This window comes from Mustela putorius, unplaced genomic scaffold (assembly GCF_011764305.1).
Source record: "Mustela putorius furo isolate JIRA1106 unplaced genomic scaffold, ASM1176430v1.1 tig00003976_pilon_pilon_pilon, whole genome shotgun sequence".
NCBI classification, from domain to species: Eukaryota; Metazoa; Chordata; class Mammalia; order Carnivora; family Mustelidae; genus Mustela; species Mustela putorius.
The window spans coordinates 4,218,689-4,232,684 of NW_025422118.1; the positions used below are offsets into that span (position 1 = coordinate 4,218,689).

A 13,996-nucleotide genomic window follows, 5' to 3' on the forward strand; every position below is an offset into this window, starting at 1 on the left:
TGACCATATAGTCAAACAGTGATATCAAAGTCACAGATAACTGATCTAATTAATCAAATGTCCTTAGCAGGCGGCAAAGAAGCCCCTTAATATTTGCAAATTTTGAAGTGACATCTATGGCCAAGAAACTTAACAATTTTTAACAGCAATCCAGAATAAATCAAGGAAAACCTAGATGAAAAGCATGGAAAACATATATACAAAAGTAAAGGAAGTTCTGACTGATCAAAGTCTTTTAGAAAAACTTTCTAAATACTCAAAAATCCAAGGATTTATCTAATTCTGAGAAAGGCTTTCAGTTATATAGTTAAAATATAACCAAGATTTCAGTGATTCAAATTATAGTTGCAAAAATTAAGACTATATGAGAGAAAGACACAAACATTTTAGTCTTATATTAATTCATTCAGAGATTTAAATAAAATAAAGAATCTTCATTTGGGATTGTTTACAATTTTTTTCAAAAAAGGAACATACATTAAAGACTGTGTTTACTTCATTAATGAGTAAAGTGGTGAGGTATTAAAGCCAGCTCAAAGGAGAAGCTAAAGATCAGGAATATTCAATTAAATGTGTTACTGGAGGAAAACAGGGAGGGACGTCAGCTGAACCTCTGCAGGGTTTGCATTCCCATCAGTTATCTACAGTGATAAAACTATTTTACTATTGTAAAATAGTCCCTATGGAATCCTATAGCCAGGGAAGGGGAGTTCTCTTCTAGCTCTCTGTCTAAACTCTAGACAATGCATACACTGAAGTACAAATTTCCCCTATATTTCTTATATCTTGTTGTCCTTTTTATGGACTGCCTGGCCTGAGTATTTGTCCACCCACATCCTATATGTAATTTTTAGTATATACCAGACTGTTAAAATAATGTATCATCTTCAAAGAACTTAAACATCTCTCTTCTTCAAAACTAATCTGTTTTCCTTTAATAACAAAAAAGGCACTGTGCACAATTTGGCAGAAGTCTGAAAATTAGTGAGATAATATCTAAAAGTTTGACTAGTAGTTTTATCTAGAACTAGTATGATGTTTTAATTAATTAGGTTATAAAAAGCTGGATATTTAGGAAGTTACTGGGCGACACAAAACAGAATTTCAAGTCTTTTATTTACTGCAAATGTTATATTTGTATATGTATATATACACAAACAAAAATTTTTGAAAAACTAATGAAATTCAGTTAATAAACCTATTATTAAATTTTATTATGAAAGGTTATGAAAATTTTTTGAGTGTTTAAAATTTCACCATCCATATCATTTTTTCCCAAGTAAAAATTCATTTTTTACACAGCTGGAATAGTTAACTCCTACACACCTCACTAATTTTTTTGCTTTATCTAAGAAAAACCTTTTCTAACTTCTTTTCTCCAGCCTAATTTCTTTGAAAACATTAGTTACAACAGAGACATGATCCAGCACACCTTAGTAAATGTAAACATTCTAAATCATATTAATAGCAAGCTTTGAAGTTTCAGATTTTAAACTTAAAGTGCTCATGAAATTCTCAAGTGGTTTTATGACATCTCAATTTGACTGAATATTATAAGAGCTCCTGCTTTGTCACAGAAAGGTTTCAACAGCATATCTGATTAGTTCTATTAAATACTCCGTACCTTAAAGTTTATTTAAAATAATGCCATTGTAAAAGAATGCCATGCTTTAACATGATTCGTAATAGAAATTCTATTATTAAATTAATTTTTCTAATATTCATTATCCATAGATAGACCCATAGACTCTATTATCTCTAGAATCCATGGAATCATTTATCCATAGAATAATCATAAAAATGGAAGACAATAACTGTGTGTGAATACACACATACACACTTTTAGTATACTCTGTACTCTCAAAACAAGATGATGATATATAAATTGTGGGTTTTGCGCATTCTTCTGAAGACAGAATATTCCTTTATTTGTGTAATGAATGAGATAGACAAGATTCTAGCATATGATGATTATTAGTCCGTGCAAGATGAAAAATATTAGATATTACTGACAGCTAATTAGTTTTCACAGGTATTAGATAATCACATGTTCAACCAGAAACTACATTAATGGCAACTAAGGTCAAAATTCAGAATTACATTTAAGCACTTAATGACAAAACGTAATTTAAGAATCATTACAATACCATGTTTAAAATAACATAATCCATGTTTGGTGGGTTAACCTCACAGAATGACTGAATAAGACTTATTCAGTGGTGGAAATGGAAATGTTATTCTAAATGCCCTGGCTTTTTACTGCATTTCTTATATTTCTCAATTCCCATTACTCAATTTCTGTTTTTCCGTGTTAGCGAAGTTTGTTTTGTAGTATTTTGTTTTCATTCATAGTTGCAGCAGGAAGAAAGGCTTTTCAAGAAAATATCAGGAAAAAAAAAACATATTAGCTCAGTTCCCTGAAGATGTTTGCAAAAGTAAAGGTAAAAAAAAAAAAAAAAAAAAAATCAAGTGAGAGAACTATATAAAGGAGGTGCAGGTGCAGGACGAGCAGGAATTAAATTTCCCTGAGATGATACTTTCGGTTGTGGTGGAGGTGGCCTGTGAGGGGGAAAAAAAGACATTTAATTATGTGTTTCAACTGAATAAAATACTACTACTTCATTACAAACCCAATGTAACACCATCTATAACACTGCTGACAATTCTTAAGAGTACATTAGAAGTACATTACATTCTGAGATTATTATACATCTTATATGCAATGGTTAAAGGATGCAATCGGCATCTAAAATGGCATAACTATCATAATAGAGTAATGGTATTCTATATAATCAAAAATATATGAAGGTTCTGGTTTATATATTTTTAAAAAGAATAGCACACGAAATTGAAAACTATAAAAGACAAGTAAGCTCACTAGCTCCGTGTTTACAAATAAAGCTGAAATTCCAACTCATTCAAAACTAACATCCACTCTGAGAATCAAACCTGCCATGACTTCTACACATGTCCTTCACCTCTATACCCTTCCTCACCCTCTTCATTCAATTCTAGGATTCCTCTACTCCACTAACACACCAGAACATTACCTGGTGAATATCTGTCTCACAATTTATATAATTCTGTCTTGATGCGCAGCCACTCTTATTACATTAAAGGTTCTACAGGAGGACACTCCTCAGTGTTGCCATTCAGTTGCAATTTGAAGGATTTCGGGGGGTGAGAGGGATAAGATGCACTTTATATATTGCAAAATATCATAATTAATGTTCCTCCTTGCTGATTTTAAGCCCATCCATTTAGAAGTGAAAGATATTTCTGTTTTTGAACTCACATATGATTCTTTCAATAAAGTTTGTAGTTCTGGGCTGAAAGTCTCAAACTTAACTATTAACTCAATGACATAATCATTAGTCATTTTAAAGTCTGTGTCTGATAATGCTCCTCACTAGATTACCCTCTGAGTTTGTTTCTGTCATCTGTGGCTTTTCTTGTTTTAGTCACATTTTCTTTTCTTGTAGATCTGCTCTTTTGACTGGAGCCAAACATAAAAAATTGTTGAAATAAGTTAAGGATCTAGTTTATCCTTATTGCTGGGTCCCAACACAGTGCCTGGGATGATTACCAGGCTACCTCCTCCTTGGCTAGGCCCCAGTTTTTGTCCCCTCAGCCCTGTGAATTTGTTGCAAGCTCTCCTCAGCTTCCTAGTCTCTCAGTTCTCATGTTCAGAATTTGTAGCCACTTCCAGGACAGAAAAGTGTTCCCCAACAGCTGGGATTATGTCTAGACTGCCTCCTTTCCTGGGCCCCCCCCACACTTCCTCCTCATTTCCTTGGTAGTTCTCTCAGGCCTTCAAACATGTATTTTCTTACACTGTCTAGCTTTTCTAGCTGTCCCTAATAGGAGGGCTGGTCTAACCCATCTGGTGTGCCATTGCTGGATATGTTAAAGGCCCCTGCTGCTGAATCTTACATACACCAAAGCCGCAGCATCATTTGCTTGTCTTGCTCAGGCTTCTTTAAAATTTTATGTCGACACTGCACTAATATGACAAAACTTACATAAGAAGTTCTTAAAAACTTTTCTAAAAATTGTGTTCTATCTAACCACTGGCAAGAAATACCCTGTACTAAATTAAATACAAAAGTCAAATATTTGTATTTAATTTAACCCTGAGTTTTATTCTGGTAAAGTAATCTAAGTGAATTCACTTCAGACCTTGATGGGAACTGCTGAGGCTGCTTGGCTGCATAAGTTGGTACTGGAAATCTGTTTGCATAGATAGGCTAAAAAGGAAAAAACAGTTATTACCACAATGCACTCATAAATATGTTTTCTATACATAAAGTGATCGATATATTTTAAATCAGTGAGTAGATGATTTACAATGCTGGTATTTAAAAATATTTTGCATTTTCAACATATCTTTGCCACTGAATGTAGAATACTTAACTCTTTTCAGGCTATATTTTGTAATTCAATAATACTATTTATAATCTTGGTTCCAGTCAACTACATTAGTTAAAAGATAACATATTTGCTATACCAATATACCTATTTTTAAAGACTTATTTATTTATTTGAGAGAGAGAGAGAGCATGTGTGCAGGTGGAGATGCAGAGAGAGAGAGAGAGAGAATCTCGAGCTGGTTCCGTGCTGAGCATAGAGCCCAGTACAAGGTTCAATCCCCCGACCCTAAGATCATGACCTGAGCTGAAACCAAGAGCCAGACACTCAAATGACTGAGCTACCCAGGTGTCCCTACCAACATATTTTAAATAAAATCTTCCAAAAATGTATTGCCAAATCTGTTTGGTACCTAACTAGTACTGTAAATACTCCTAATTTACAAACCTTAATTTTGGGATTCATGATATTCCTTCTTTGACAAGATAACTGAAATAAGTTCTATAATAAAATGAGAGATTATGATAAATAAGAAAGTAAAAGTAAGAATATTTTTCACATTTCACATTAGGAAAAGTTAGGGAGGATCAGATGGAATTAATAAATCACCGATGATGTGATCTTGACCAAGACATTGTCTATCTGCTGTTCTTTCCTAAAGCTATTTGACAGGCAAAATATGCCGAGTGTAGGGAGCCTCAGAGGCTCAACTGGTTAAGCATCCAACTCTTGATTTCAGCTCGGGTCATGATCTCAGGGTCATGAATTTGAGTGCTGGGTATTGAGCCTACTTAAAATTCTCTCTTTGCCCCCCACTCCACCCCACCCCTGCCATTTGCATGCTCTATCTCCAAAAAGAAAAAAGAAAAAAAATATATATATATATGCACAGCGTTGGGGAAGAGCTTGAACATTCTCTGGGTCCTGCTGTAGAACAGGTAGTCTATTATTTTGCCCCATAGAATACTTGCTTATACTGTAAAAACGGAGAAGGAACATAAGAAAATATCCCATTCCCTTTTCCACCAACCCATTATATGTTTTCAGGTAATATATAGACCTAGAAGACAAAACCTGAAGCCTGAGTTGGATGGAATGCTGAATTAAAGACAAAACAGAAAGCTGAGGCCCCTAACAGGCAATATCCTCACTGGATTAACTTAATAAAGAAACATCTGTCCCAAAGAAGAGTGGAGAAACTGCCTAAACAGACCTTGGTACTGGTAGAAGGCAAAAAAAAGAAAACTATCTCCCTGGGAAAATTTCTAACCATACAACCATCCTCTCAAAGGTTTGGGGGGCCAGAGTTCCTAACACTTGTGTGACCCAAAGAAACACCAACAAAAATTTTAATTTAAAGGCACAGAAGATGGACCATGCCCCCAGGCATGTAGCCAAGGGAAATACATACACTCTCTGTAGGAACTCACTGTAATTCAAGACTGAAATAATTCTTCCATATAAAATTCAAAAGATTGCCAGTTTACAATCAGTATCACAAAGCACACTAGCAAACATGCCATTGCAAGAATCAGTAGAAATAACAACAGAACCAAGACTACATACATTAAAATGATCAGATAAAGCACAAAAAGTAGGTATTTTTATATGTTTAAAGAAATGAGTGCTTTTAGAAATTATAATGAAGCCACAAGAAACTATCATAAATGACCAACGGATTTGAATCTAATTTATCTAACAATGTATCTAAAAACAAGCAGAGGGGAAAAATGAAATGGGGCAAGGAGGAAACTGAATCAGTCCCAAAAATAGAAGAGGCATTGTGGTGTGGGGAGAAAACAGAAGAAACAAGAAAACAAAGAGATCATAAAAATCATATGGTAGAAAAACTATTTTAATAACTGTACTCAACATAAAGTCTCCAGTTAAAAGAAATATTTTTAAAATTTTTTAAATTTTTAATAGAAAACATAAAAACGAAAATTACATGTAAAAAGATATAAATATTAAACAAAAAGAAAAAACTGATATTGCTGTATTAATATTTTAAAAATGGATCTGAGATGAGAAATGCTCTTTCCCAATCTCATACATAAATACCAACAGCCAAAAGCCTTTTAAAAATAGCTATCAGGAACTGCTTTAAGGATGTCTCATAATCAACATGAAAAATGTCACTGGAAGACATGGGGAAATATTTAAATATGCCAAGGAAACTGAAAACTTTTCCCCCAAAATCAGGAATACAAGGATGCTTGCTTTTACCACCACTATGCAACATAGTACTGGAAGAGGTAGCCAAAACAACTAGAGGAAAAAAGAAAATAAAAGACATCCAATTTGGAAAGAAGCAGTGATACCTCCACTCACCAATAACACGATCCTATATAAACAAAAAAAACCTGAAGGGTCCACAGCAAAGCTAATAGTACTAAGAAATGAATTCAACAGAGATGCAGGATGTAACATGAGCATGCAAAAATTGGTTTTGTTTCTACACACCAGCAATGAAAAATCCAGAAAGGAAATTCAGAAAGCAGTTCCATTTACAATAGCATCCAAAAGAATAAAATACCTAGGAATAAACTTAACCAAGAAGGTCAAAGATTTGTATACTGAAAATTATAAAACATTGCTGTAAGAAATTAAAGTAAACCTAAATAAATGGAAAGACAACTAGTGTTCATGGATTCAAAGACAATACTGTCAGGATATGTCAGTACAACCCAAAGTGATCTGTAGATTCAACAGAACCCCTATCAAAATTCCAACAACCTTTCCTGCAGAAATGGGAAAGTAGATTCTCAAATCATACGGAATCAAAGGGGCTTTAAATAACAAAACAATCTTGAAAAGAAGAAAAAAGTTCGTGAACTCACACTTTGCAATGTCAAAACTCATTACAACCCCACAATAATCAAAATAGTAGAACTGCCTTAAGGATGGAACTAGAGCCCAAATGAACAGAATTGAGAGAATAGAAAAAAACCTATACCCCTATGGCCAACTGATTTTCCACAAAGTTCTAAGTCTATTCAACAAAGAAAGAATAGTCTCTTCAACAGATAAGGCCAAGACAAGTGGATTTCTACATGCAAAAGAAAGAAACTGAATCCCTATATTATACCATATACAAAAATTATTCAAAATGGGTCAAAGACCTAAATATAAGAGCTAAAATTATAAAACTTTTAAAACATACAAGTAAATCTTCATGTCCTTGGATCTGACTACGGATTGTTAGAGATGACATCAAAAGCACAAGCAACAAAAGAAAAAAACAGATAAACTGGACTTCATAAAAGTTAAAAACTCTTCTGCATCAAAGTACATTATCAACAAAGTGAAAGATAAACTACAGAATGGAAGAAAATATCTATAAAAGTGTTAATATCCAGAAAATATAAAGACCTAAAATTCAACAACAAAAAGACAAGCAACCCAATTAAAAAAATGGGCAATGGACTTGAATGCACATTTCCCCAGAGTAGAGATACAAATAGCTAATAAACAAATGAAAAGATACTCAAAATCATTAATCGTTAGAGAACTGTAAATCAAAACCACAACAAGGTACCATTTAACATCCACTAAGATGGCTACAATAAAGTTTAAAAAAAAAGCAAAAACAGAAAACAACAAGTGTTGACAAAAATGGGAAGAAATCAAAACACTCATGGTAGAAATGTAAAATGGTGTAGCCACTGTGGAAAGCATTTTGTGGTTCCTCAAAAAGTTAAGCATAGAATAACAACATAACATATCAGTTCCACTCTTAGGTATACACCCAAAAGAACTGAAACATAGGTACCATAAATAAATAAATAAATAAATAAGAAAATAGGTACTCAAACAGGTACATGTACATATATGTTCATGGCAACACTATCCACGTTAGCCACTAAGTAGAAACAACTCAAGTGCCCATTAATGGAAGAATGAATAAACGAAATGTTCTATATATATATAAAGTAATTATGTAATATGTAAGCCATAAGAAGAAATAAAGTTCTCACATACACTACTATAGGGATGAACCTTGAAGACACTGCTATATGAAATAAGACACAAAAGAACAAATATTGTATGATTCCACTAGTAAGAGGTACCTAGAATAGGCAAATTAACAGAAAGTAGAAAAAGACCCTGCATAGTCAAAGCAATACTGAGAAAGAAAAAGAAAAGCAGGAGGCACCACACTTCCTGATTTCAAACTATGCTGTAAAACTACGGTTATCAAATAATACAGCATTTAGCAGAAAAACAGACATACAGGGTGATGGAACAGAAAAGAGAGCCCAGAAATAAACCCACACATACATGATCAATTAATTCACAACAAAGGAGCCAAGAATATATGGGAAAAGAACAGTTTCTTCAAATGGTACTGTAAAAACTGGACAGCCACATGCGGAAGAATGAAACTGGACCACTACGTTACATCATACACAAACATTAACTTGAAATGGATTAAAGATTTGAATGTAAGACCTGAAACCACAAAACTCTGAAAAGAGATCATAGGCAGTAACTTGGAGATGGTTTTCTAGCTGAGATACCAAAAGCAAAAATAAACAAGAAGAAACTATGTCATAGATCAAACTAAAAAGCTTCTGCTCAGCAAAGAGAACAATCAACAAAATAAAAAGGTAACCTACTGTATGGGAGAAAATATTTGCAAGTCATACACCTAACAACAGGTTAATTTCTAAAATACATAGAGAACTAATACAACTCAATAGCAAAATAACAATCTGACTAAAAAATAGAAATACTATATAATCTAGTATTTCCACTTCTGAGTATTTACCCAAGGAAAATAAAAACACTAACTCTAAAAGCTATCTGCACCCCCATTTCCACTGCTACATTATTTACAATAGCCAAGACATAGAAGCAACCTAAGTTTCTGCTGATGGATGAACGTAAAGAGAATGTGAGGGCACCTGGGTGGTTCAGTGGGTTAAAGCCTCTGCCCCCGGCTCAGGTCATGATCCCAGGGTCTTGGGATCAAGCCCCGCATCCCGCACTCTGCTCAGTGGGGAACCTGCTTCCTCCTCTCTCTCTGCCTGCTTCTCTGCCTACTTGTGATATCTGTCTGTCAGATAAATAAATAAAATCTTTAAAAAAAAAAAAAGAATGTGAAATATATATAGCCACAAAATAAAATACTATTCAGACATAAGAAAGAAGGAAATCTCGCCATTTTCAAACAACATGGACCAACCTTGAGGGCAATATACTAAGTGAAATAAATCAGACAGAAAGACAAATACTATATAACCTCCCTTCTATGTAGAATCTTCAAAACAAAACACCAAACTCATACATACAGAGAACAGATAGGTGGTTGCCAGAGGTAGGAGTGGGGTTGGGTGACATTGGGTGAAGGAGGCAACTTACAGTTACGAAAGAAATAAGTCATGGAAATGTAATGTACAGCATGGTGACTATAGTTAATCATATTGTATTTATATTTGAAAATTGCTTAGAAAATAGATCTTAAAAGTTTTCATCACAAGGATAGTAAAATTATGTGGGGTAATGGATATTAACTAGACTTTTCTATGGTGATCAATTATTTCACAATGTACACAAATACTGAATCATTATGTTGAACACCTAAAACTAATAAATGTATGTCAATTATATCTGAATTTTTAAAAAAAGTAGAACAGTGGTTGCTAGGGGTTGGGGAGGGGAAAATGGGAGTCACTGCTTTGGGTATCGAGTTTCTGATAAAAAAGATTTCAGGAATAGATAGTGGTGATGACTGTACAATATTGTGAATATAATTAATGTCACTGAATTATATTCTCAAAAATGGTTAAAATGCCAAATTTTATGGTATATTTACTTAACCACAATTAAAAAAGGAAAAAAATATAACAAGGATGAAGAACACATGCAATTTCTAACCAGCATATGTGAGCACCCTGTATATGTAGTGCTATGGAAAATTCTCTAACATATATGGTTTTTTTTTTTAATTTATTTATATATTTGTCGGGAGGAGAGGGAGAGAGCACAAGTAGGGAGAGCAGTAGGCAGAGGAAGAGGCAGGTCCCGGGCAGAGCAAGGAGCCCGATGCGGGACTCGACCCCAGGACCCTGGGATCATGACCTGAGCCAAAGGCAGATGCTTAACTGACTGAGCCACCCAGGTGTCCCACTAACATGCATGTTTAAGGGGGAAACTGGCATAACAATTTTTTGTTTCTTTTTTAAAAAGGAAAAGGGAGCGGAATAGGGAGACTGTGTATACACACACACACACGCACACGCACGCACATACTCATTGTAATAAAACATGAGGAAGGATATTTAATGACTTTAACTCCACATAATTGGAAAGACTTTAAAAGTCTGACAATATCGAGTGTTGACAAGGATGGAGGTCAACAGAAATACACATACCAGTGATGATACAATCTCTTTGGAAGTCAATTTGGCAATTTCTAGTAAATAGTTACTATCTTTCAGCCCAGCATTTTAATTCCTACAAGCCTCTAGATCAATGCTCTCTAATAAAATTTTCTGCATTGATGGAAATATTCTGTATCTATGCTTTTCAATACAGTAGTCAGTGGCCACATGTGATCTACCTAGTATTTAAAATGTGAATGAGGAAAGGCATTCTTAATTTGTAGTCTTCTTATTTGTAGGTACAAAAAACTGGAATCTGCTAATAGGAAAATGGTTTTTTAAACATCCAAAGTGAAAATGAATGAGAGCTGCAGGTATTAAGAGGGCTAAATCATGGGGCGCCTGGATGGCTCAGTGGGTTAAGCCTCTGCCTTCGGCCCAGGTCATGATCCCAGGGTCCTGGGATCAAGCCCCGCATGGGGCTCTCTGCTTGGCAGGGAGCCTGCTTCCCCCTCTCTCTGCCTGCCTCTCTGCCTACTTGCGAGCTCTATCTGTCAAATAAATAAATAAAATCTTTAAAAAAGGGGGCGGGGGCCTAAATCACAAAGCAATGTTAAAGGAAAAAGCAGGTTGCAGAGAGATGCATGAAAGAGCAAACAAAACATAAAGTTTAAAAACAACTGAAGCAATACTATATATTTCTTAGGGATACATGCATACAAAAAAAAAAAAGGATATTATCTCAGTATTCCCTAATACACTCAAAGGCAGTGATTACTGGTCCCAATGCTGAGACAATTACGCCTATTCCAGCAGCTCAGCCACATGCCCTAGGGAAGCCAGGCATTGAAAATACAGAGACAGGAGACAAGAAAACAACAGTAACAGGAGAGATCCCACACATCATTTCCCAATCTTGATTTCAGGGCAAAGCATTCTCAATGTCTACATATCTTCTCCAGACACCTCTGAGCCAGAGACCCTACTGGTATTATTTTCATTAATCAGAGCCCACACTTAGAAATCACACTTCTTCAGAAATGATCTATGCTTATTTCTATATCCATGTAAAAATTATTTTTTTAAACTTTTAGCAATGTGATATCACAATATAATAAAAAAAAATTTTTTGTTTTAAACTTACAACTTCTCTGGGAGGAGTCCTTGAAGAAACATGTCGAGGAACACTCACTGGCTGTCTAGATGTTTCCACTTGGTTTTTGCCATCTGATCTGAAAGAGACAATTACTTCTGAGCTACAGTAAGATTAGATCATTTCTACGTGACATGTTACACATACCCTGCATTTTCTCAGACACAGAATAATGATGTTCATAGTGGAAGTAACGATGGTCACAATGACAGCTAAAATTTTTATGACATTTTTAACAGCTTTCACACATTTTTCATCTTTACAGTACTAGAAAGTTTTATTAACCCCACTTTATAATTAAATAGCCTGAAATTCTAAGGAACCATAAAATTGGGCCAATTAGGCCAGTGTTTCCAAGCTTTTCTCCTCAGGTCTTCCTAAAATGAAAAAGTAAATACACATTCTAAGGCTGAATACACAAAACATGAAGCTGTCATTCTAAAAACAAGGAAGCCCAAGAGGAACAAAGAAGCTGGTTGGAAAGATAGTAACTAAATTTTAGATGTGCTGAGGTGATAGCACGGCAGTTCGGTAAAGATATATAGGAAAGAACTATGGGTATGGAACTAAAATTTCAGAGATGCAGATGGGAGAATTATCTATGGATTGGTCAGTTTGGGTATGATAGGAAGCAAGAGAAAGAAAGAATAGGAAGACAAATCTGTTTTAGTATATATTAAAAATTAAAGCTAACATCAGGATACCCTAGCAAAATATTATGTACTAGGTAAGAAATCACTATCATAATAAACTAGCTTTTTATCATAATAAAAATGAGTTTTTAAGTAATTACATTGTGCCACAATGTGCTATGGACTTTATTTGTTAACATTTTCCCATTTAATCCTCACATCAACCCTAAGAGACAGGTAATATTATTCCTATTTCAGAGCAAGTAAACCAAAGCTCAGAGAATTTTATTTATTATTCCAGTTCATAATTATAGCAAATGACAAGCTGAAACTTGAACCTAGGATCTAATTACAAAGTTATGCTAATATATGTTGTATTCTAATGCCAACATGTTGTAAGTGATGGTTGAGATACAGTCGTACAAGCGTCTGACACAGAGACCAGAAATGTCAGGTGTCTGAATTTTGACAGCCCTTCCTTCCACCAAAACTTAATTCTTAAAAACTGGTAATTCACAAAATACGCTTTCAAAATTTGAAACACTCTTCCTCTGTGAGAACTGATACTCCAAACAGACACGGAAGAAAATTTTGTGACATTTACATTTTTTATCTTTAACCCATATTTTAATCCCCAATTAAGAAGCCCAATTAAGAAGCTGTAGCCCAAATTTATATTTACCCCAGTATCAGAAATCAGTGTCAAACAACATGAACCCTAAGGGCTATTTTCAGTAGCTTATAATCCTTTTCACTCACGATTATTAGAGATGGCTGAGTCACCACTATCTTTAATCCCACCTAACTCTTAGAACCCTATTTTTAAACCAACCCTTATGATATGGCTATCATCATTAATAACTACTTTATTTAATATGAATATAAAAGAAAAAAAATCTAAGTACTCGTATGTTTGTGATCTCTTCTTTCGGAAGTAGCTTTTCCATAGTTGATCTCTCTTGATGAAGACAAAAGCAGCCAATACAATAAGGGGAACAATTGCAAAGAAGAATACCAGAAGTCCATCTCTCAATGCAGTATTCTTTTCTAGAGAAAAAAATTTATACTAATGATCATTAAATTAGAAGTTAATGCATATTAACTAAGACATATCAGGTGATTATAAATGTTTTACATTAATTTTCACATTGTTCAAAAGTCAAACTGACAGAAATTGAATACACTGAGAAGTCTTGCTCATACCTCAACAATGCCTGCTTCATTTTTGCCTTCCCATTAGATAACCACTTTCATTAGTTTCTTATACAATCTTATACTATTTCTCCATGCAAATAAAAGCAAAAAATAAAGTATGCTTTTATTGCCAACCCTTTCTTATACACAAGTTAGCATATCATAAGCACTATTCAGCACATTTTTTTATCACTTATCTATATAGCTTCCCAAACCATACATAGAGGACCACCTCATTTTCTACACAACTATACAAAACTCCATAACAAGGACGTCCTATAGTATATTTAACTAGGACCCTATTGATATTTTTCCAATCTAAA

General features: G+C 34.3%; 1 protein-coding gene across 1 annotated transcript in view; it reads right to left on the reverse strand.

Moving 5' to 3' along the window:
* Positions 1 to 1,099: 1,099 nt before the first annotated feature.
* The window catches only part of ADAM9 (ADAM metallopeptidase domain 9), a 146,641-nt gene continuing 133,744 nt past the window's right edge, over positions 1,100 to 13,996 (reverse strand). Inside the window, exons 19-22 of the mRNA XM_045071012.1 lie at positions 13,385 to 13,526; positions 11,839 to 11,926; positions 4,180 to 4,247; positions 1,100 to 2,559 (exon numbers count right to left, since the gene is read on the reverse strand). Of these exons, the coding sequence (XP_044926947.1) occupies positions 2,466 to 2,559; positions 4,180 to 4,247; positions 11,839 to 11,926; positions 13,385 to 13,526 (392 nt within the window). The 3' untranslated portion in view covers positions 1,100 to 2,465. The remainder of the gene's footprint in view (positions 2,560 to 4,179; positions 4,248 to 11,838; positions 11,927 to 13,384; positions 13,527 to 13,996) is intronic.